This window comes from Phaseolus vulgaris, chromosome 8 (genome assembly GCF_051622355.1).
Source record: "Phaseolus vulgaris cultivar YP4 chromosome 8, ASM5162235v1, whole genome shotgun sequence".
Classification (NCBI taxonomy): domain Eukaryota; kingdom Viridiplantae; phylum Streptophyta; class Magnoliopsida; order Fabales; family Fabaceae; genus Phaseolus; species Phaseolus vulgaris.
The window spans coordinates 7,608,066-7,630,148 of record NC_143505.1 but is presented as its reverse complement, the minus strand read 5'-3'; the positions used below and the strand labels follow the sequence as shown (position 1 = coordinate 7,630,148).

Sequence of the window (22,083 nt, the reverse complement as noted above, 5' to 3'; positions counted from 1 at the left end):
CACTGCATAAGATAATGCACAAGTATTTGAAACTAACATAAAATTATGTAAATTAAAGCGTTCTTGTGTATTTAGAGAAAGGAAAAAGATTATATCCTTTATTGATTAATTAGGAAAAACAACATGCATCAAACGGTGTAGATGCCTCCAAAATCACTGATTTTATTTTGTCAATGTGATGACTGGAATGATTTAAAGATAAGCATTCTGCTTGCAGCATTCAATTGCATCAGTAAACATGTCCTCCACACTATACTTGAACTCAAAACCAGCATCCACCAGTTTCTTCGAGGTTAAATGTGGCAACTTTGCACCTTTTATTTCCTTCACCTCTCTAAAGGAAGAACACAAAATCAATTATTAGTTTTACAATTAACACAAAATCAGATACTATTTAGTTGTGGGTGTATGTGAATTGTGATGTTAGAAATTGTGACTGAAACTGCAATTTAAAACCTTGACTGTGTACATATTTAACAAAGCATTTTACAGAACTTACTCTACAGTTGGTATTTGAAATTCTGGGTATTTGGTTGAAATAATTTCAGCAATCTCTTCAATAGGTACAATGAAGGGTGAACAATTATATCTCCCTTTGGGATTAGGATGCTCTAGCAGGAAGATATGTGCTCTGGCCAAATCATCAACATGTACCATATGGTAACGAATCACACCAATTTCTTCCTTTTTGCCTGCATCAATTTAACAGCAACTTCAATTATGTAACTTTTAATCTTGTCAAAAGGTGTCATGGTTGACCTTCAAATGATTTCCATCGAACACAATTTGATAAAATGGAAAGTAAAATGGAAGAAGAGGGTAGAAGAAGGTGCAAGAAGTATACCAAACAACAAAAGCAGTGCTCTTTCAACAGAGTCAGGAAGCTTGGGACAGATAAAACGTCCAACAACAAAGGGAGGCACAAGACTCGCAACTTCCAACCCATTCTGTTCTCCAAACTCAAGCACTGCCTTCTCTGTCAACACCTTTGAAATTGCATATGACCAACCAAATGGCTTCACACTCCTAAGCAAATCCACATCACTCCAAGCACTCTCATCAACCACATCTTGTGGCTCTGGGCCAGTGAAGGAAACAGTGGAAGCACTAGAAGTGTACACAACCCTCTTCACTGTCTTTGCTTTCACAGCTGCTTTCAGTATGCCTAATGCTCCTTCAATGACCCTTTTGGTCACAACTTCCTCCGGCTCGTTCACTGCAAAATCAATTGGTGTGGCAGTGTGGAAAATCCCAACACACCCTTCTACTGCTGGACCAAAACTCTCTGGGTTGCTCAGATCAGCATTAAAAAAATGTAGCTTTTCAGATGCATCTGGTAGATTTGTGAGGAAGCTAACATCCCTCTTGCGTCCTGTTCATGCCAAAATAGAACATAGTTATAACCTTGTCTAAGAATTAGTATAGTCATACACATACGAATTTTGAATCATCATGTTCATAGTACTGATTTTATTCAATCTAAATTGGAGTTTCATTTCCATATAATAAAGATTTGAATTAAAAAAATACTAGGTTATGGAGGTCTCTAATTTTTTCCTTGCAATAATTGAAAGGCTTATTTACCTAGATCAGATCTTATGGTGGTATTAACATAATATCCATGTTCAAGGAGTCTCTTGATGATCCATGAACCAATGAACCCTGTGCCTCCTGTGACACAAACTCTACCTTTTCCCTCTTCCATTTGAACACTCTTAATGTGTCACTCTTCACTTTTGTTTGTGTTGTGCACTCATCAACTTCTAACACTTTTCTGCTTGCTCTCTGTGTGTATAAGAATAACATGTCTAACAATGTCAATAGCCTATTGATATGTCTCATTCCTTTTAGTTTCTGTTTGTTTTTATCATAACATGATGAAGCTGTGACTATCAGATAAAATAGAAAAAATATTCATTATATATTAATAAAATTCTATCATCTACACATAATAATTAATTGATGTGATGTATTTAAATCATAAAATATAAAATATGAATAGTAAAAATAGTATTTTAAATGACATGAAACTCAAAAAAGAAAAAAAAAGAAGCTTATATTTTTTTTTTCTCAGGAACAGTCTACTAACCGGCTCACATTTTTTTTTTTTTATAATTTAACGTTTTAAACATAATTTTCATCCTATAAAATTAATATGATTTGATTTTGATTCTAATAATAGTTTATTTATATTTATTTCTCAAAAATTTAAATTAATAACTTTAATCCGTATAAAACAAGAAAACTTTTGTTTTTATCTTTGTAAAATATTTCTTCTTATTTTAATATCTTCAAACTTTAAAATTATTATTTTGTTCCTAAAATTCGTGTTAATATAGATAAATAACATTATCATAGGAATTCAAGTTAAAAAAAAACAATAATCTATTTTTTGAAACTTTTTTATTTATGTTTTTCTCAATGGAATAGTTTAGTTTAATTAATAATAAAAAAACAAACTATTATACGTAAATATAATGTTTATGAGTTTAGAGTTGATGACTTACTGACAAATATATTTAATGGATCTCTTAAAATTTATTTTAATATTTTATAATAATATGTTACAAATATATTAATACTTATCAAAATATGACAATAAATTTATACTATTTTTAACTATAAAGTTATGTAATTTATTTATAACTATAAGATAATATTAAAATTATAAATGTATATATATATGCAAAAAATAAAAATAATTACAAAAAACCTATAATATAACTTTTTATAATATTCTATTATAAAATGTTTAATAATTTTATAATAAAAAAATCAAACTATATTGTAAAATATTAAATTTATTTGATTCAAATTTTATATTAAATTAAAATTAAACTAAATTAAATTGTATTTAATTTTATGATTGATTTGTATAACATTTTAATAAAAGATTGCGTGATAATATTATAATTGAAAGTTAACCTTAATTTTTTTAAATTGAAAACATTTTTTATTAAAATAAAATCAAAATTACTAATTGATAAAAATTAAAATATATTTTAATATTTTTTTTTAAACTGATTTAAATGTAAATCAAAAGAAGAAATTTTTTGACCGAGTCAGATGCTGAAAATTATATGATATGAGTGCATGAGGCAGGTGCGTTTACTTGGCTTTTTCCTTAAACTTTTTTATTTTCTCGTTCTCTCCGTTTATTATTATATTATATTTATTTGTATGAACCCAAGACCAATTTCTACAACTCCTCCTGAATATTAGTGGGTTAAATAAGATATTCATATAACTAAAATTATTTGGAAATTGCTTTCTCCACTAAATAAATTTGAATTATTAGGATTAAAATGTCCTTTTTATTTTGTAAATAAAAGTGAAAAATACAAGTTAAAATGTATTTTGTATTTTATAATATATTTTTGAAATATTTTTTTGGAATAGCTTTTAGGAACAATTTATTGGAATAATCTCTATCGAATACGTTTTTTAATTTGTTTTTCAAAATCTTTTGTGTGAAATTATTATTTTTATTTTGGATTTGATTTTTCAAGGAGCTAATATAGAATTTTATTTCTGAAACGCAAAATATCTATTTTTAAATTATCTTTTTCAGAATATATTTTTCAAATTTATATATTTTTAATTGTGAAATAAAGGACAATTCTAAAATTTTAAAAATTTATTGAGTGCAGATTAAAAATCATTGATTGTAGGAAACAATTGTCCAATTGTTTTATATTTCGTAGACACATGTGACAAACCATTTTCACTTCAAAATTAATAGATAAATGTCACAGACAAAATCATGTTTTGTATAGAATTTTTATAGAAACTAATTCTTCTTTATAGAAGATTTGAAATATTATTTAGGTAAGAAATTTTAAAAGAACATAAAAGTTTATAAAAAAAATTGCAATTAATTTTAAATTTTATTTAAAATATAAAAATATAAAAAAATTCTTATTTTTCTTTGTCACAGCTATGCATTTTTTTATACTTGGCATTAATTCCACTAATAAATTGTGGACTCCACTATTGGAAGGTCCTTAAATAGGCAAAGGTCAAATCATCATTAGTTTGATATCTTTATATTGATGTTTGAGGAATTTTCTTTTAGGAGGAAGTCAATTGAGATTTTTCTTAGGAAATAGTTTACATGTATAATAATAATGTAAAAAAAATAATTAAAAAATGTATAATAATAATGTTATTTTTCAATTAGTTGTGTTTTCCTTATTAACATTATATGTTTTTTAATTAATGTGAAACATATTACTTTAATGGATATTAATTCGATTATTTTCGGTTAATTAAAATTACTTATTAAAGTTTTATATAAAATTTATATCTCTAAAATTCTTATAAACATGTATATATATATATATATATTGAAAACATTAAATTATTATTATCATAAGAATAAGTAACTTTAAAAAATATTAAAGAATATTTTTAAAATCTTACCAAAATAAATTAATATATTTATTTGTTTAATTCAAAATATTTGAATTTCACGTGTTATCTTCAGCACATACTAGTATCATACAACATTAAAATGTTTAATAAATATTAAGTTCATAAATCAATTTAATAAGTTAGAAAATATCTACTAGGATTTCGTATGTGGTTTAGTTTGAATAATTTGTGTGAGATTTTAATTTTAATTTTTTTATTGTTACTGAAAAAATTATAAACTAAGTCATGTTGAGATACTAAATTATCTAACTCAATTAGACGATCTAACACTATTATACTATTTATGAATTTTGATGACAATAAACAATCTAAGTGTTTTATCAGTTTGAAAATGATTAAAATATCTTAACATTCTAATATGTATTTTGTGACAATTGAAGGATACATTAGACCTTTAACTAAATATGGTAAGACTCTTGATAGACATTCTAATAAACCCTATATGTTAATTTTAATTTCAGTTATAAATAATTTGTAACAATCAAATGATCTTTTAGATAAACATTAAGTATTTTGAATCTTATTTTCAACAACAATAATCTCTATGATTGAAAAATGTTTGTATGACCAATGCTCTTATAATAAGGTTCTTAAATAAACAAACCAATTTGAGTTTATGATATTTGTATATTTTGTTTGAGTTGTTTATTTTAATAGAATAAAGGCAAAAGTGCTTTGAAGATTTTCATATAAAAACTTTTCTTATCTAAGTTATTAAAGATAATGATTCTCTTTGAAGGCTAGGAAAGATAAAGTGTTAACTAATTTAAAGTTGCAATGTTGATATGATAAAGCCTATATAAAGAGTTCAAGTTGAATATGAAGAACACAATTATAATATATAATTATTTCTATCATACAATGATTTTATAGTGTTATTTTTTTTTTTAGCAACCGGTTTATAATTTTTTATTTTGTGAAGTATACCTCGTGAACTTTATTTGTACTTTTATGAGTGTTATTTTCTTTATGGAGTTCTTAATCTCAAGGGGAGATTAAGAAGGTATAACTAGGAGTAATTTGTGTACTCGTGAGAATTAAAAGTGGTTTATGTACTCACAAGAATTAGGAGTGATTTGTGTACTCACTTGTAAACAAGAATGGTTTGTATACTCGATTGTATTCAATTGATTGATAATGAAACTTCTTAAGTAAATTACGTATAAGAAATAATTAAATGTATCTTATAAATTTGGATGAATGAATATAAAAATTTATTGTGTTACTTCTTTTGTTTGTTCTCTAAACGGTCTAATCTAACTCCCTTCTAAATTCAATTGTTCCAACAAATCAAAGTTAAATTTTCAATTGAACTAATTTAAATTAATTAATTAATTAAGTTTAATTAACCAAAATTTCACAAACTAAAATTTAAACATTAAATATTAGACTCAACTTGACTAGTTTATAACTTTCTTTCAACATAACCATTATTTTATCTCATCTTTTAGTATCGAGATGGATATAGAGAATCTGACCCCTCCATCTAACCTAACATTATGAAGGTTGATTTACATAGATTTAAATTTTAAAAATTATGCATGTGATATATATATATATATATATATATTATGGTTAAAAAACATATTCATTAGAATAATATATATTAAAGTTAATTGTTAAATTTACCATTAATATTTTACATAAACAAAAGTAACTGACATCGTTATCACTTACATGTATGTAGCATTTCTTATAAGCATTTAAATCAAATACTACCATTGAATTAAAATTGTTTAATTTTGAAAAATGGAGTACTAAATCTCAATTTAAAAATTACAGAGATTAAAATTCTATATATGTGAAACAAATTAAACATTATATGTCTTAAAGTGTTCCAACCCAAATCATTATTTTATATTCTTTTAAAAAGTCTAAATTTTTGAACAAATACATGTTCATAATAACTTTATGGCATAATACTACAAATTAAACATGATATGTCTTAAAGTGTTCCGACCCAATTCATTATTTTATATTCTTTTAAAAAGTCTAAATTTTTGAACAAATACATGTTCATAATAATTTTATGGCATAATACTACAATTATAATGATATTATTTATTTCAAAATATATTAAAATCTTAATATAAGGTCAACTAATATAAGTCAAGAAAATAGTTTTTTTTTTTACAATTAGATGCAATCAATTCATCAATAAAGTGAATCAAGAACCATGCCTTAAATTCATGCACAAACACCATAGTTGGATAGTTGAAATGGTCCAATTCTTCCTACTAAATCCACCATCTAGGGGAAGTTTTTTCTCTACACATTTCCATCTTAATCAAACCATGCCAATTTTAACTTCTCTTTTTTTCCATTCTCCCATGTCAACTTCTCACCTAAAATAAACTTTTCAAAATGCAAAATACATTCATAGTTGACTCTTCTTGCAGGGACGCCATATAACTCGATTCCCACATGTAAAGACAATCTTCAAATTTTTAAGGATAAATGATGCATAATTGATGTTTGGTTAACACTTGGTTGTTGTCGGTCAATGGAATCAAAATAATTTATTGGCTAAAAATGACAAACGTTTCTCTTCTTTTTTTTGTTATAATAATCAATTTCATTATATAACAAACTATTTTTTTGTTATGATAATCAACTTTGTGTGTGTGATGTGAGTGGTAACATGATTATGGGTGAAAAAATTAGATGAATTAGACTAAACCCTAAAATAAAGATCTAAACTTTCAATCTGAACTATATCAGTAATATTTTTTTCTTCTCTAAATTAATTTGGATCCACATAAGGTTACAAGTTGATCTGGTCATTTGTTCACAACATTTTCTAGGGTTTGATAGAAAGCAACCTTTTGATTTTATTTTTCTTAGAATAAACTTAGACGTTTCCCCTAGTCAATGGATTTGTGATATTTTTCCATAGAATACAAATATTTTATTCTAGTTTGAACATTTACATTAACAAGCTTATATTCGGTAGTTGAGCATGTGCAGCTGGGTGGTTCTCTGCATATTTATCCTTCTAATTTATAAAAAATAGTGATTCCAAGCTGGTAGATATTATAATTTCTGTTGTTAATATGATAACATTAAATATTAAAACAGATTATGAGTTTATAATTATAGAGTTTTTTTTTCTGATTATTAGTTAGAACATAACTTATTTAAACACAAAATTATAACTCTATAAGTGAGTTTGGTAGGTGAGTGAGCTGTTCAAAATTGCAAAAAATAAAGACTGTCTTCTATGTCATGTTTGAATGAAGAAAACTGAATTAACTTGAGTGAAGTTCATTCAACGGTGCTAATGTTTGACTGAAAGAGATACCAACCTACACTGCTATGCTGCTATTTATAGACATGCAGAGAAAGCAGAAGAAACTTATAGAGTGGAGGAGTGCACAACAACACAAAGAAAAGTAACTGTGTCAGAGGAAGAGTATCAAAATGGCAGAGGGAAAAGGAACAGTTTGTGTCACTGGAGGCACAGGCTTCATAGGTTCATGGCTCATCAAGTCACTCCTTGAACATGGATATTCTGTCAACACAACTATTAGATCTGACCCAGGTAAGCAATTAAAGAATTATTGGCATGAGAAAAAAATATAGATACTGTTTCATAATTTTTTTACTTTTCTTCTTTGTTCAGAACTGAAGTTACACCTCCATAATCTGTATTCATCATTAATGTAAATTTTTATCATGTACAAGGTAAAACTTCAATTATGATTATAGAACCACACTGAAAGCAGATAACTAACTACATCTGAGTTTTCTCTTTATTATCATTATTTACACAAAGCTTGATGGAATTTCCTAAATTTTCATTTTCTGTTGATGTTTTTCATCAAAATTATACCAACTTTTAATGTCAACTTGTAAGGCCATAGAAGAACTACAAATCATGATGATGTAAAAATTGTGTTTGTTTCTCTGTTTCCAAAGTCTTATGATGCCAACCCAACACATACTTTTTTCTTCTGTTACTTTCAACTGTGGTGAAATTTGTACAAACTATAAAACAAACAAATACCAGTGACAAGGTTATAATTATGTTCTAATTTGGCATGAACAGGACGCAAGAGGGATGTTAGCTTCCTCACAAATCTACCTGGTGCATCCGAAAAGCTACACTTTTTCAATGCTGATCTGAGTGACCCAGAGAGTTTTGGTCCAGCAGTAGAAGGGTGTGTTGGGATTTTCCACACTGCCACACCAATTGATTTTGCAGTGAACGAGCCAGAGGAAGTTGTGACCAATAGGGCCATTGAAGGAGCACTAGGCATACTGAAAGCAGCTGTGAAAGCAAAGACAGTGAAGAGGGTTGTGTACACTTCTAGTGCTTCCACTGTTTCCTTCACTGGCCCAGAGCCGCAAGATGTGGTTGATGAGAGTGCTTGGAGTGATGTGGATTTGCTTAGGAGGTTGAAGCCTTTTAGTTGGTCATATACAGTTTCAAAGGTGTTGACAGAGAAGGCAGTGTTTGAGTTTGGAGAACAGAATGGGTTGGAAGTTGTGAGTCTTGTACCTCCCTTTGTTGTTGGACGTTTTATCTGTCCCAAGCTTCCTGACTCTGTTGAAAGAGCACTGCTTTTGTTGTTTGGTATATTTCTTGCACCTTGTTCTACTCTCTTCTTCCATTTTACTTTCCATTTTCTCAAATTGTGTTCGATTGAAATTATTTGAAGGTCAACCATGACACCTTTTGACAAGATTAAAAGTTACATAATTGAAGTTGCTGTTAAATTGATGCAGGCAAAAAGGAAGAAATTGGTGTGATTCGTTACCATATGGTACATGTTGATGATTTGGCCAGAGCACATATCTTCCTGCTAGAGCATCCTAATCCCAAAGGGAGATATAATTGTTCACCCTTCATTGTACCTATTGAAGAGATTGCTGAAATTATTTTAACCAAATACCCAGAACTTCAAATGCCAACTCTAGAGTAAGTTCTGTAAAATGCTTTGTTAAATATGTACACAGTCAAGGTTTTAAATTGCAGTTTCAGTCACAATTTCTAACATCACAATTCACATACACCCACAAGTCTAAAAGTTGGTGTGACAACCAAATAGTATCTGATTTTGTGTTAATTGTAAAACTAATAATTGATTTTGTGTTGTTCCTTCAGAGAGGTGAAGGAAATAAAAGGGGTGAAGTTGCCACATTTAACCTCGAAGAAACTGGAGGATGCTGGTTTTGAGTTCAAGTATAGTGTGGAGGACATTTTTACTGATGCAATTGAATGCTGCAAGCAGAATGCTTATCTTTAAATCATTTCAGTCATCAAATTGACAAAATAAAATCAGTGATTTTGGAGGCATCTACACAGTTTGATGCATGTTGTTTTCCTAATTAATCAATAAAGGATATAATCTTTTTTCCTTTGTCTAAATACACAAGAACCCTTTAATATTCATGTTTTTATGTTAGTTTCAAATACTTGTGCATTATCTTATGCAGTGTGAAAATTCATCTGTTGTCAAAGTCACGGTACACCCATAAGAATTAATTAATTTGTGATTTCGTGGACTAAAGATAACTACTGCGGAAAAAAAATAATGTTACTGTGGCCAAATCAACATATAGAGCTTCTGTGTTTTCTTATTTACTTGTAGTCTGATTTTTGCTATGAGACTGAATATTTTAATTCTTAGATCTCAGTTTTCGGCTTTTGGTATTGTTATTAGTTTTGTTAAGAGTAGTTGCAAATATATTTCGATGATTAAATCAGTTTTCGATGTATTTGAAGAGTATATAATAGTAATGAAAGAATCAATTACCTAGGTTGTTTGTCTTTAATTATTTATATCAATAGTGTTAGATCTTTCCTTGTATTAATGATTATTTAGATCTTAATCGTGTTGTTTATCCTAATATATTCACTAATTATATAATCAATTATATAATCAATTATGTGATTAATTATTGTGATTAAGTTCTAATATTAGTTGTGATTTTTCTATATGAAAGATGCTAGACGCTGATAGGTGGATCTTATATATATACAATTCAAATAAAATATTATAAAGTATATTAACCTCTATCGGTCGGTAGCGGACTAGACACTTTCGAGTCTGGTGATTGACTGATCGAGTCAAAGAACACCTCTCAAGTCACGCAATAAATAACAATAATGATACTTACAATAACAATTAATTAGTCATATTCATATACCGAAATACGTGAAAAATATCTCTGACAAATTAGCTAAATTCTGATTGACGGAAAGATGGTACAAATATTCTTCAGATATTTCAACATATTTATATACAATATATTTCCCTATTAATCAGTAAGGTACGCTTCTTCTACCAATTACCAATATACACTCTTTACACAGAGTACTTAATTGACTTACTTGATCGTCGAAGTACCTTTTTCAAATCACTCAGATCGAATATCAGCATTTGTGAAAGAAGACTCGAAAGAAAGAACTAGAAGATCACCGACACGTCAATAATTATATGACTAATGTCAGGTATTATCTAAACCTTATTTACATATACATGACCAATGTGAGATTATTTTAACACAATCAATGATTTTGAGTTAGACTTTCGAGAATGTTAGATAAATAACTAAAAAAAATTATTCAGCGGCAACTTTATTTAATTGGAACAAGTTTTAACTAATAAAAGAAACGAAGAAAAGAGGAAGAAATAAAAGTAGAAAAGAAAAGGAGTAAAAATGCGAAAATATTAGTGATTTGATAAAGTAAAAATATATGAAAATAAAAAAATATGTTGGAAAACTTTTTATGATAGATAAGAGGAAAGTTGTGGAGAAAGTGGCTTTCGGTACCAATTTGTATGCATAAACTAGAATTTATTTTTTTTAAAATTATGAGAGAATTTTGATAAATAAATGTATGTATAAATTATTTTTAATTTGTAAAGTTCATTCAATTTTCTTTTTCATTTTCTGATCGGAAAATAAAAATTCCAACCTAATTTTAAAAAAGTTTTCCCTATGAAGAACACAATAATGGTAAAGTAGTAAAATATTTTTTTGTTACAACATGATAAAGTAAAAATTTGTTATTTTGATAGTTGATTTTCTAAAAAAAAAAAAAATAGTTTCTTAAAATGGTTATGTAATCTTGTTAAAAAAAACTTTTTAATTTGGGAATTAATTTGTGTGAACGAGAGGACTGGAAAGAGAAATTTGTGTGGCTGTGCGTATTTTTGGTTGACTAAAACCCTTTTTCATATGGATTTTTATTTTAAAAAAATTGCCTGTATTTTGCTTTTCTAATTTTAAAATGCATTACTTTTACTTCTTTAAATACTATTAAAACTATATTTTGTCTTTTGTATAAAATTATCCATAAGTAATGTCCCATAAACCATGTTTACCAAAAATCTATTCGAACCTATAACATCAAATATACCATGCACAAATAATTAAATACGAAATAAGTAAATATAAAAAATATTGATGATTTTTCAAATCAAAATATAAATTTAAATATATGAAAAATTCTAATGCAACTTATACATTAGTGAATCTCTTATATTCTTGTAGGTTAGACCACTCTTATTCAATCTCTTATTAAATGTTTATATTAGTAAATCTTTCATATTTTTGTGACTTTAGCCAAATCTTTATGGACAAATTTGTTGTGCAAATATTTACAAGTTTTCAACCTTTGTGAGGAAAAATCTCTGATGTAAAATCAATCCAAAATTTTATTGAAATTTAAAATAATTAATATGATAAAGATGGAGATAAGTTGGCTAATTTAGGATTTATTCATAGAGAATCATTTTATTGGTATAATAGACTTCCATTTAGTTTATTCTTAGAATTTGTTATGAATATGTATAATATACCTATGTATTGTTTTTGTTAACATATGACTTTTGGTCTAATCCTCCATATTTTTTTATTTTCTTTCTTTTTCTTTTTTTTAATAATATTTTTTCATGCAATGACATATAATTATTCTTACTTCAGGTGTCAGCCTAGAGGTGTTAGATTGCATAATGATCCTACCAAAAAAAATTTATAAAAAAAAATTAAAAAAATATAACCATAATCATAATCAACAATAACATAATATGATAAAGAATATTAATGGAAGAGATTAGAAAGAGTATATGTTATCATAACAAAGAAAGTGTGTGTTTGCATCTGCTAATTAGAGAGGAATGGAGAGTAAGGATTTAATAGACAAAAGCTTCCTTGTGTCTTTGCAGTGATGGTTGAAGAAATCCACGTGGACCAAGAGATATTACGTTTTTGTCCTTTTGAAATTTAGATTCCTATTTATATAGGATTTTAAATACTTTAAGAAATTTATTTATTTTATATTTTAATTAAATAATGATATTAAATAATTCATGTATTTATCTATAATTTTGAATAATTTAAAATTTTGGTTTATTTCATATTTTATTTAAGTGTGATATTAAATAATTTAGGATTTATATTTATTATTATTTTTTAATAATTTAGGAATTTTATTTATGCAAAATATATGTGACAAAATTTGTAAAATATTTTTACTTAAATTTTAATTTGTTTATACATAAAATAATTTAATCATATTTTATTTTAATTTAATTTTACCACAAGGATAAATTTGTAATCTTACACTTTTATTTATTTTAAAAAATATTTTATTAATAATACCTGTCACATCATTCATTAATTTTCGTAAACTTTATATTCATTTCCTTAATCCAAAACATATTTTATCTTCATTAGGTCCCTAATTTGATGGTTTTGAATCTGAATGGTGGTTTAGAAACTCAATTGAAAAGTACAATAGGATAGAAGGAAAAGTCAGATGGAATTTGATTAATTTTGCTTGTGTGTGTCAATTACAATTCAACAATTTTATATTTAAATGTCTTTTTCTTCCAGAAATAATGAATCTTCCTATTTGATATCCTACCTTTTAAAATTATAATACAATTCTCATATTCTTTTTCCTTTTCATACAATCATTTTATTAACTTCTATTTTTATAATTTTCCCTACCCATTTAATCTATCTAGATACCATAATTTTTTCTACCAAGTTTCTGTGAGTATAATTAGTGTTTTATTTTGCTCTTTATTTTTAAAAGATAGAAACTAAATGAAAATATATAGAGAAAACTAACAAAAGGGCTATACAAAAAGAAGAGAAATTAAGAATCAAATTATAACTTTTCAAAAATTAAAAAAAATAACAAATTGATAATACTTAAAGAGATACTTTATTAAAGAATAATAAAAAATTGATCTGTTCTTTTTTTCAAGACCGAGCAATGATATCCTTCACCACTGTCAAAAGAAGTATAATAGTCAATTAAAAGCAGCCATATAGGGAGTGTTTGATTTTGTGTGTGTATGTATGTATATATTAATCTATTCTTGACAATTGAAGCAGAAGAGCATCAACACCAGAGGTAGAGGAAAAGAAAAGGATCACGAAAACAGTGGAAGAGTATCCAAATGGAAGAGGGAAAAGGAAGAGTTTGTGTAACTGGAGGCACAGGGTTTATTGGCTCATGGATCATCAAGAGACTACTCCAGGATGGTTACACTGTCAATACCACTGTTAGACCAGATCCAGGTAATCATTTACATCTTAAAAAATTTAGAAACACTGTTCAAAAGTTTCAAGATAGTAACATCAATCACTTTGATCAAGTTTAACCTCAATCACTATTGATCATTTTGGAGTTTGACAGTTTAAAAGTTTCTGAATTAGAGAAAATTGAAAGAAGTGATGCATATAAATTATCTGTTACAAAAGACTTTTATATGTGCAGAACAAATTTCCTAATACATGAGTTGGAATGTCCACTTTAAAATTTCCTACTTTCATGAATCATGTGGAAGACTAACTCTAATCTTAAGGTTGTTAAATGCTGTTGTAAAAGGGTATGAGAAAGTCTTTCAGCAAAATTCTTTTAGGTATTGTTGGTGAGTGTGCTATTAAGAATCCAAGGTGAGTTAAAAAAAAGTTGAATATCATATAGAAAAGAAAATCTACAAAGTTTTGTATTAGAGATAGTATCAGTTCTTTTAGTCTCATTATTGTTGAATCTTTCATATGTATCTCCACACTGGAACATGTATTTGATCATTTGTTATCAGAATCATATGAATATGTGTAGTTTGACAAACTTAAGGATGTAGGTTGACAATGAGTTTATGTATTTATCAGATGGCAAGAGGGATATGAGCTTCCTCACAAATCTTCCAGGTGCATCTGAAAAGTTAAAATTTTTCAGTGCTGATCTCAGCAATCCAGAGAGTTTCAGTGAAGCAATTGAAGGGTGCTTTGGGGTGCTCCACACTGCGACTCCAATTGATATACAACTGAACGAACCAGAGGAAGTAGTGACCAAAAGAAGCATTGATGGAGCATTAGGCATTCTGAAAGCATGCCTGAATTCAAAGACAGTGAAGAGGGTTGTGTACACTTCAAGTGCTTCTGCTGTTTATTGGCAGCAGAAAGAAGATGATGTGATGGATGAGAGTTATTGGAGTGATGAAAATCTTCTTAGAGATTTGAAGCCCTTTGCTTGGTCATACTCAATTTCTAAGACAATGGCAGAGAAAGCAGTTCTTGAATTTGGAGAAAAACATGGGTTGGATGTTGTCACTCTCATCCCTACTTTTGTTCTTGGACCCTTCATCTGTCCTAAACTCCCTGGCTCAGTTTATACCACTCTCTCTTTCATATTTGGTAAGTGCTGCAACTTTTGATTTGTAGGACCCCTTTGAACATTCTTTGCTCATCAATTTTGACTAGTTATGTTGAATATTGTTACATGTCAAAGTAATCTTTTCTTGGATAACTAAAGATATGGAAGATAGATATCACTTTATTATGACTCTATCTAACTTGGATTTGCCAATATAAACCTCAAAAAGTTGCTTGTAAAAATTCTGAATGAACAGAAATGGATTATGCAGGTGAGAAGAATCCATTTGGTGCCTCTCGTCTTCATATGGTACATGTTGATGATATTGCACGAGCACATATCTTTCTCCTTCAGCATCCTAATCCAAAAGGGAGGTATAATTGCTCACCATTCATTGCAGATGTTGAAGAAATAGCAGAACTTCTTTCAGCCAAATACCCAAATTTTCAAATATCAATAGAGTGAGTTCTTGCCTCCATCAAAATTATTTCTTAAATTTATTACTGTAATTTAGTTTTGATTTTGGTTTTGTTCTTCTTCTAGCGAGGTGAAGAAATCTAACGATGTGAAGCTTCCACATTTAATCTCCAAGAAACTTATGGATGCTGGATTTGAGTTTAAGCATGGCATGGAGGAAATGTTTGTTGATGCAATTGAATGCTGCAAGGAAAAGGGTCATCTATGAACCATGATTAATAAGAAGATTAACATATGCATGAACTTCTATTTATGAATTACAATAAATACTATTTCTATACCTTCAAATGTTAGATAAGTAAATCAATCCAAGAATTATCATTGTTATTTTCAGTCAATTTTAAATTTGGTTCATATATATGTTTGTGTTACAATAAATTTTGTTTTTTATAATTATTATATATATGTAACGTAATCTTTCAATTCTATGTTTAAATTAATGAAAGCGTTAAATTCATGAAACGGGTGGAATATTTTTAATTTATCAAAATAGATAAATTTTAAAAATTTATTCACATAGACCAACCATTCTTAGAAGTTCGAATTTAAAATAAACAATCTACATTTTGAATTCATGACTTTTGTTTTCAACTTTGTTTTTAATTTTAGGAAAATTGTTTTGTTTTGATACACAACTTTTTTTTTAAAAATATTTTGCTTATATAAGGGAATAAGATTTTTATTTTGAAGTTGTATTATCACATCAGACTTTAATTTTTTTTTTATATATATAAACCATGTTTAAGTATACCATTTTAGTGTTTTAATTTTTTCTAAAAATATTTAAAAAGTATGTTTAAATATGACGTTTCTTTGTTTATTTTTTTAAAATTGTTAAACTTGCACGTATAACTTTTTTTTTTATATTTTGAATTGAGTTTATTTCGGGAATGATACTGTATTTTTAGCCTAATTAAAAGAAAATTATTTTAAAAAATTTAATAACTTATTTTTTATAATTGTAATGATTTTATAAATAATTTTGTAGTTTTTTCAACCTTGTAACGAAAAAATTTAAAAAATAAGGAACGGAATTTGCTCAATTATAAGAAATACAAAATATTATCCCATATACATAATGAAGATCTTAAACGAAATTGCAAAAAAAAATATTTATTAGATAAAACGTGTGTACAACTATGTGTAAGTTGATGAATTTATTTTATTATGAACATTTACTACTTCTACCTTCAAACTTTTGTAAAAATAGTGTGAAGGCTCGTTAATTCATGAATGACGTGTGAATGTACTTAGATGATAATGTTTTTGTAAAATAGACAAATATATTCGATTGAGTTTAAATAAATTTGAATGAGATAAAAATATGTTATTTATGTAATAAACTTGTTAATTTTGAAGTTGTGGTAGAGGTTTGTTCAAAAGAGAAACATGAGTTGAGTATGAATATTTTTTTTATTAAATGTATAAAAAATTGTACTTACCTTGTCGTACATTATTGATATTTGTTGAGGTAATATGTGATAGACATTGTGTTGAATATATTATTATATGTATTATATAATTTCACACAAATTGTCATTTTTTGGAATTCGTTTGAATTAAACCATTGTGACGATCTATGTTTTCCTTATGAAATTGATCCATGTTTAATAATAAGTCATTAGGAATAAAAATTGAAATTAACATAATAAATAAACTAACGAGTGTCTCACTTCATTTATGCATAAAGAGTACATAAAAATTGAAGTTAACATAATAAATAAAGTAGATTCAATTAGAATAAAATTTTATTTGTGCTCGATTAACCAACTTTTTTGATTGTAAGAGATTGAATATGTAATATAATAGGTGTTTTATAGGTAGACATTGTCCTTCTCTAAGACAAGACCATGTATCCTAAACAATTATTGTATGTAAGTAATTATTAAAAATATAAATATATAAAATATTGTATCTAAAAATAAATTTTTTTTTGTAAGTGAAAAACCAAGACTTGTATCAATAACTTCATTAGTCAAATGTTCAATGGAAAATACATGAAATCTGATCTAAAACCCCTCATTAAAGAAGTAATATACAACCTGCAATATTGTGATTGAAGTCAACTCCATGATCTAAAAATATATCAATAGAACTAAGCCCAAGTATAATTTGACTCATGATTTAGGTTTGATAACAATAAAATACACACTAAATGAACCCCATCACCTAATTTATTTAGCATCAATAAACTTTCAATGAGAGTTAAAAATGTATGTTCTTACAAGTTGCATATTCAAAAAATTATTGAAAAGTGGTATTCAACCAAAATATTTTAATTTAATTTCCTTTAGTAACATTTGTAATTTGAATGACCCACGTAAAAGTTCACATAATGTCACGAAGTCACCATTCCAAACACAAGTGAGAACATCTCTATCAATTAAAATACTAAGTTGTATATCACCTAATGGAAAAAAAAAATGAAAATATGATTTTTTGTTTTCCATTCTTATACTAATATCATTATCAAGTAATGATTGATGCTTATATTAACAAATGTAACGACTTTTCAAACCTAACTTGATGTATTAAAATCTTTACTCGTTCATCTATGATGTGTTAAATGCTTTATAAGTCAAATTATATGTTTAAAATAGATAGTCTTTAATTTCTTTTGCATAATGATTCAGTAACATACTTATTTTACATATTAGAAACATATCTATGGTTAAAAGTCATTGCTATGAAATAAGAAAAATTAAAATTTGACAATCCTAATAAAAATTATAGGTCCTATAATTTCAATGGAAAATCTTGTCAACCCTAAACCAATTTTAAACTTCAAATAATAATCTAATAACAAACACTTTGAATAAATTTATCTTTAAAAAAAAGTTAAACTATTTTAAACTAAATAAAAGTATGAGGTGTGATAATTTCAATTACTGATTGAAATTTGTAAATCCTAAAATACTTTTAAACGATTCAATAATTTAATAGGAAAACACTTTAAATAAATCTATTTGAATTCTCTTAAACTAAATAAAAATTCCAGACCCAGTAATTTCAATTTCAACTGATTTTTTAAACCCTCAATAATTTTAAACTATCCAATAAATGTCCAATAATTTAATTATTTTAATATAGCCAATAATTATTTACAAAGGTCGCAAAATTAAAAGGTATAGTATCTTAAAACTATTGAAACCTAACGCGTCACTAATATTTCTTATATATAATTCTCATTAAATATTTCACATGTTTTTTTTTATATAAATTATTACATGTTGTGGACGACGTGTGAGATCTCTCATATCATATCTTGATTGTGTTATTTATTTATTTATTTAAGTCGTGCATTGAAGAATTTAAATATTGTAAAATATTTAAACCAAACGCGTCACTAATATTTCCTATATATCATTCTCATTAAATATTTCACATGTTTATTTTTATATAAACTATTACATATTGTGGATGACGTGTAAGATCTCTCATATCATATTTTGATCGTGTTTTTTTTTATTTAAGTCGTGCATTGAAGAATTTAAATATTGTAAAAATAATTATTTGACTAGAAGAGACATTTTTACTTGAAAATATCATACGATTTCATTGACTGGACCTATATCTCAACAAAACTAGGAACAATTATATTATTGCATATTTGTATTTTTTTATTTTTATTATTAATATATATTTGTATTTTTTTTATTATGTATTAAATTTTTTATTTTAATAACTATTGTGTATGTTATTTTTTTTATTATCAATAAACTTAAATTAGTGGGTTTTTTTTTCACATATACAATTATATGTTTTTTTTATATCATATGTTACTTGTAACGTTTTAGAATGTTTTTAAATCAAATATATAGAGAATAATATATATACTTGTTTTTAACATAGATTGTGAAAATTATGTCATAATTTTTTTTTAAAATGTCTACTTATTGAAAATTATTAAAAGTCATTAAATTTAGTAAAATTATGTTTATTCTGGTTAAGACAATGATTTTAAAAAGACCTCTCATTAAATTATGTTCCATAACTAAAAAATAAATTAAATTAGATCTTCATAAAGAAAATTATAAACTAAATTAACATAATGCATAAAATAAAAAACTGAAACAACATTTTAAATAATAATTTTATTGTTCAAATTTGAATTGGAGTGATGATGAAAAAACATTATTTTGTGGTTGCGCATGTGAAATTAGAGAATAAGAAGTTATCACTTTCAATTTTTTATATATATAAAGCAAAGGAAAAAGTTAAAAAGGTTTGAATTATAATGCAGTACACTATTGAGAGAGTACAGATATTCTCTGTTATCAAATTACATATCGGTCACTGAGAAGACTTGTAAAAAACCAAATAATGATGATATGCACAAAAGAAAATACATAACAGATATTAGTTTTAAAAACAAATAAGAAATACCAAATGATCATAAAAATAGGTTTTATTTAATAACTACTCAGAGAAATGATGAAATGATTGAGATGTCTAAAATAAAATAATAAAATAAATATTTTATAAGGATAAAATTGAGAAGTAAATGTGTATACCATAAAAAGAGTTTAAGAGGAGAATTTTCTTTATATATAGGTATAAATTATGTTGTTATTGTTATATTATTATTATTATACACTATGAAAACTTACTATTTGAGATTGGAGGAAACTCAACAATTTACCTTTGATTAATTATATCAAACTATTACTAATAAAAAAATAAATTAATTGAAGACGGATAAAAATAGAAAAAGCAAGAAATAAGTGTTTTGTCATCATTTGTCATCATTGTAGATATTTTTTGCTTACTATAGAAATTTTAGATTTCTACTCGTTGGGTGTTGCAACAGTGAAGTCACCCATGGAACGTTAAACGATGTGAATTCATGCACCACTGTAAGTATTTTTTGTGAGTTTGCAATGCGTTGAGTTTTGAGTTTTTCTATTGTTGTCATAGTCGATTTTGAATCATATATACAAAAGCACAATGCATATAAAGAAGATGGAATAATTAGAACAAAACCATGCAAAATAGAAGAAAACAAAGGATAAAAGTACGTCAGAAAGGAGAAAAAAAAAAGTAAGAATGGAAGGTGTGTCTCGGAGAAAAGGATATGAGGGAAGAGAGTGAGACTTGAAACAAGTTAAAGTTAAGTTTAAGAAATGGACAATTAAGATAAAGATAAATGAGAAATTTTTATAGAGAGAAAAGTGGAAAGTTTTATTTGATTTTTAGATAATAAAATAAAATAAAATAAGATTGAATATGAAAAAAAAATAACAAGAATGTCCAAGATAACAATAAAATGACAAAATAATCAAAATAAATTAATAAAATAAAATATGAATAAATTCATGTACATAAAAAAAAATTATAAGGATGAATTCCGTGTATAAGTGAAGACACTGATAAATAAATAAAGAAGAAAATGACCTACTGTTATTATATTTCATAATTATATTTTAAATTTGAAATATATAGTTTTAATCTCTTAAATTAATTTATTATAAAGGATTTTGAAAACAAAAATATTTAACTTCGTATAGGGAGATTTTTTTTCAATTTAGGAAACCACAAATATAATTATTCTAAAAGTCAAAGATTAAAAACATAATTAACTTTGATAAGAACAAATGTATTAAATTTGTGTCGTTCATTTTTAATTTCTGCAATTAACTTATGTAAAAAACGTGAGTGCATAGTTTGTTTTGTGACGACATTGATGTTGATTTTCAAAGTCAAAATTAATACATCGTTCAAACAATTTGTATGCTTTCAAATTTCTTCATCACAGTAATATATTATATGGAGAAAAAGTTGAATTTCATTATTAATTATAATGTTCTATGTTGGTTTTTCAAAGCAGTGACTTTATAGTTTTATTTTTCAAATAGATATATTTAGAAGAATAATCAAAATTCTCAAATAATTAGTCTGTGAAAAGTCAAGTTTACTTTACAGTGTTGGAAGTTTCAACGTTTCTCAAATAATTAATCCCAGTCTTCTTTATTTTGTTTTTAATTATATAACTTGTTTAAATATTCAATAATGATTTATCACAATTTAAATTATTATTTTAATAAATATTATAAAATTTATATGTAGGATGCTTTTCTTCATTAATTATGGAAAATTGTTATACTAAGCTCATTCAAATTAAATCCTTTTAAAATTACACACCTCATATCATGTCACCGATCTTGAAATTTATTATTATTATTATTATTTATTATTATTATTATTAAAATGATATTATATATTTTTTAAACAAATCTCACTGAATTAATTTTGTTAGTGTTTATATTTCACATTATAAATAAAAATATTTTATAATGTATAAAAATGTACGAATCTTATCTTATAAATTAGTTTTATAAGATCAAATTAGACTTAAATTCACTTTCTAATATAATATCAGAGTTATATAAAACTTAATTTAACAAAAGTTTGTTGGATTCATCAGACCATCATTTATAAATATATAATCTCACATACAAGTTAACAAAATCTCGATGTGAAAGAGCTTGGAAATCCTATATCATTATAGATAAAAATATTTCATATTTTATAAGTATATGCAAAACTCA

At 26.0% G+C, this 22,083-nt stretch overlaps 3 protein-coding genes across 3 annotated transcripts; 2 read left to right on the top strand and 1 right to left on the bottom strand.

Moving 5' to 3' along the window:
* Positions 1–18: 18 nt before the first annotated feature.
* LOC137825624 (vestitone reductase) lies at positions 19–1,836 on the bottom strand. Its single transcript, XM_068631341.1, has 4 exons — positions 1,585–1,836; positions 845–1,372; positions 500–692; positions 19–334 (listed from the first exon to the last, which is right to left on the bottom strand). The coding sequence occupies exons 1-4, from the start codon at positions 1,703–1,705 to the stop codon at positions 193–195; spliced, it is 984 nt and encodes a 327-aa protein (XP_068487442.1). The 5' UTR covers positions 1,706–1,836; the 3' UTR covers positions 19–192.
* A 5,564-nt stretch (positions 1,837–7,400) lies between these two features.
* LOC137825760 (vestitone reductase) lies at positions 7,401–9,805 on the top strand. The gene is made up of 4 exons (XM_068631524.1): positions 7,401–7,975; positions 8,483–9,010; positions 9,163–9,355; positions 9,542–9,805. The coding sequence occupies exons 1-4, from the start codon at positions 7,855–7,857 to the stop codon at positions 9,681–9,683; spliced, it is 984 nt and encodes a 327-aa protein (XP_068487625.1). The 5' UTR covers positions 7,401–7,854; the 3' UTR covers positions 9,684–9,805.
* A 3,859-nt stretch (positions 9,806–13,664) lies between these two features.
* Positions 13,665–15,873, top strand: LOC137826078 (vestitone reductase). Its single transcript, XM_068631924.2, has 4 exons — positions 13,665–13,977; positions 14,575–15,099; positions 15,330–15,519; positions 15,602–15,873. Exons 1-4 carry the CDS (start codon positions 13,857–13,859, stop codon positions 15,741–15,743), a joined length of 978 nt encoding a protein of 325 aa, XP_068488025.1. The 5' UTR covers positions 13,665–13,856; the 3' UTR covers positions 15,744–15,873.
* The last annotated feature ends 6,210 nt before the right edge of the window (positions 15,874–22,083 follow it).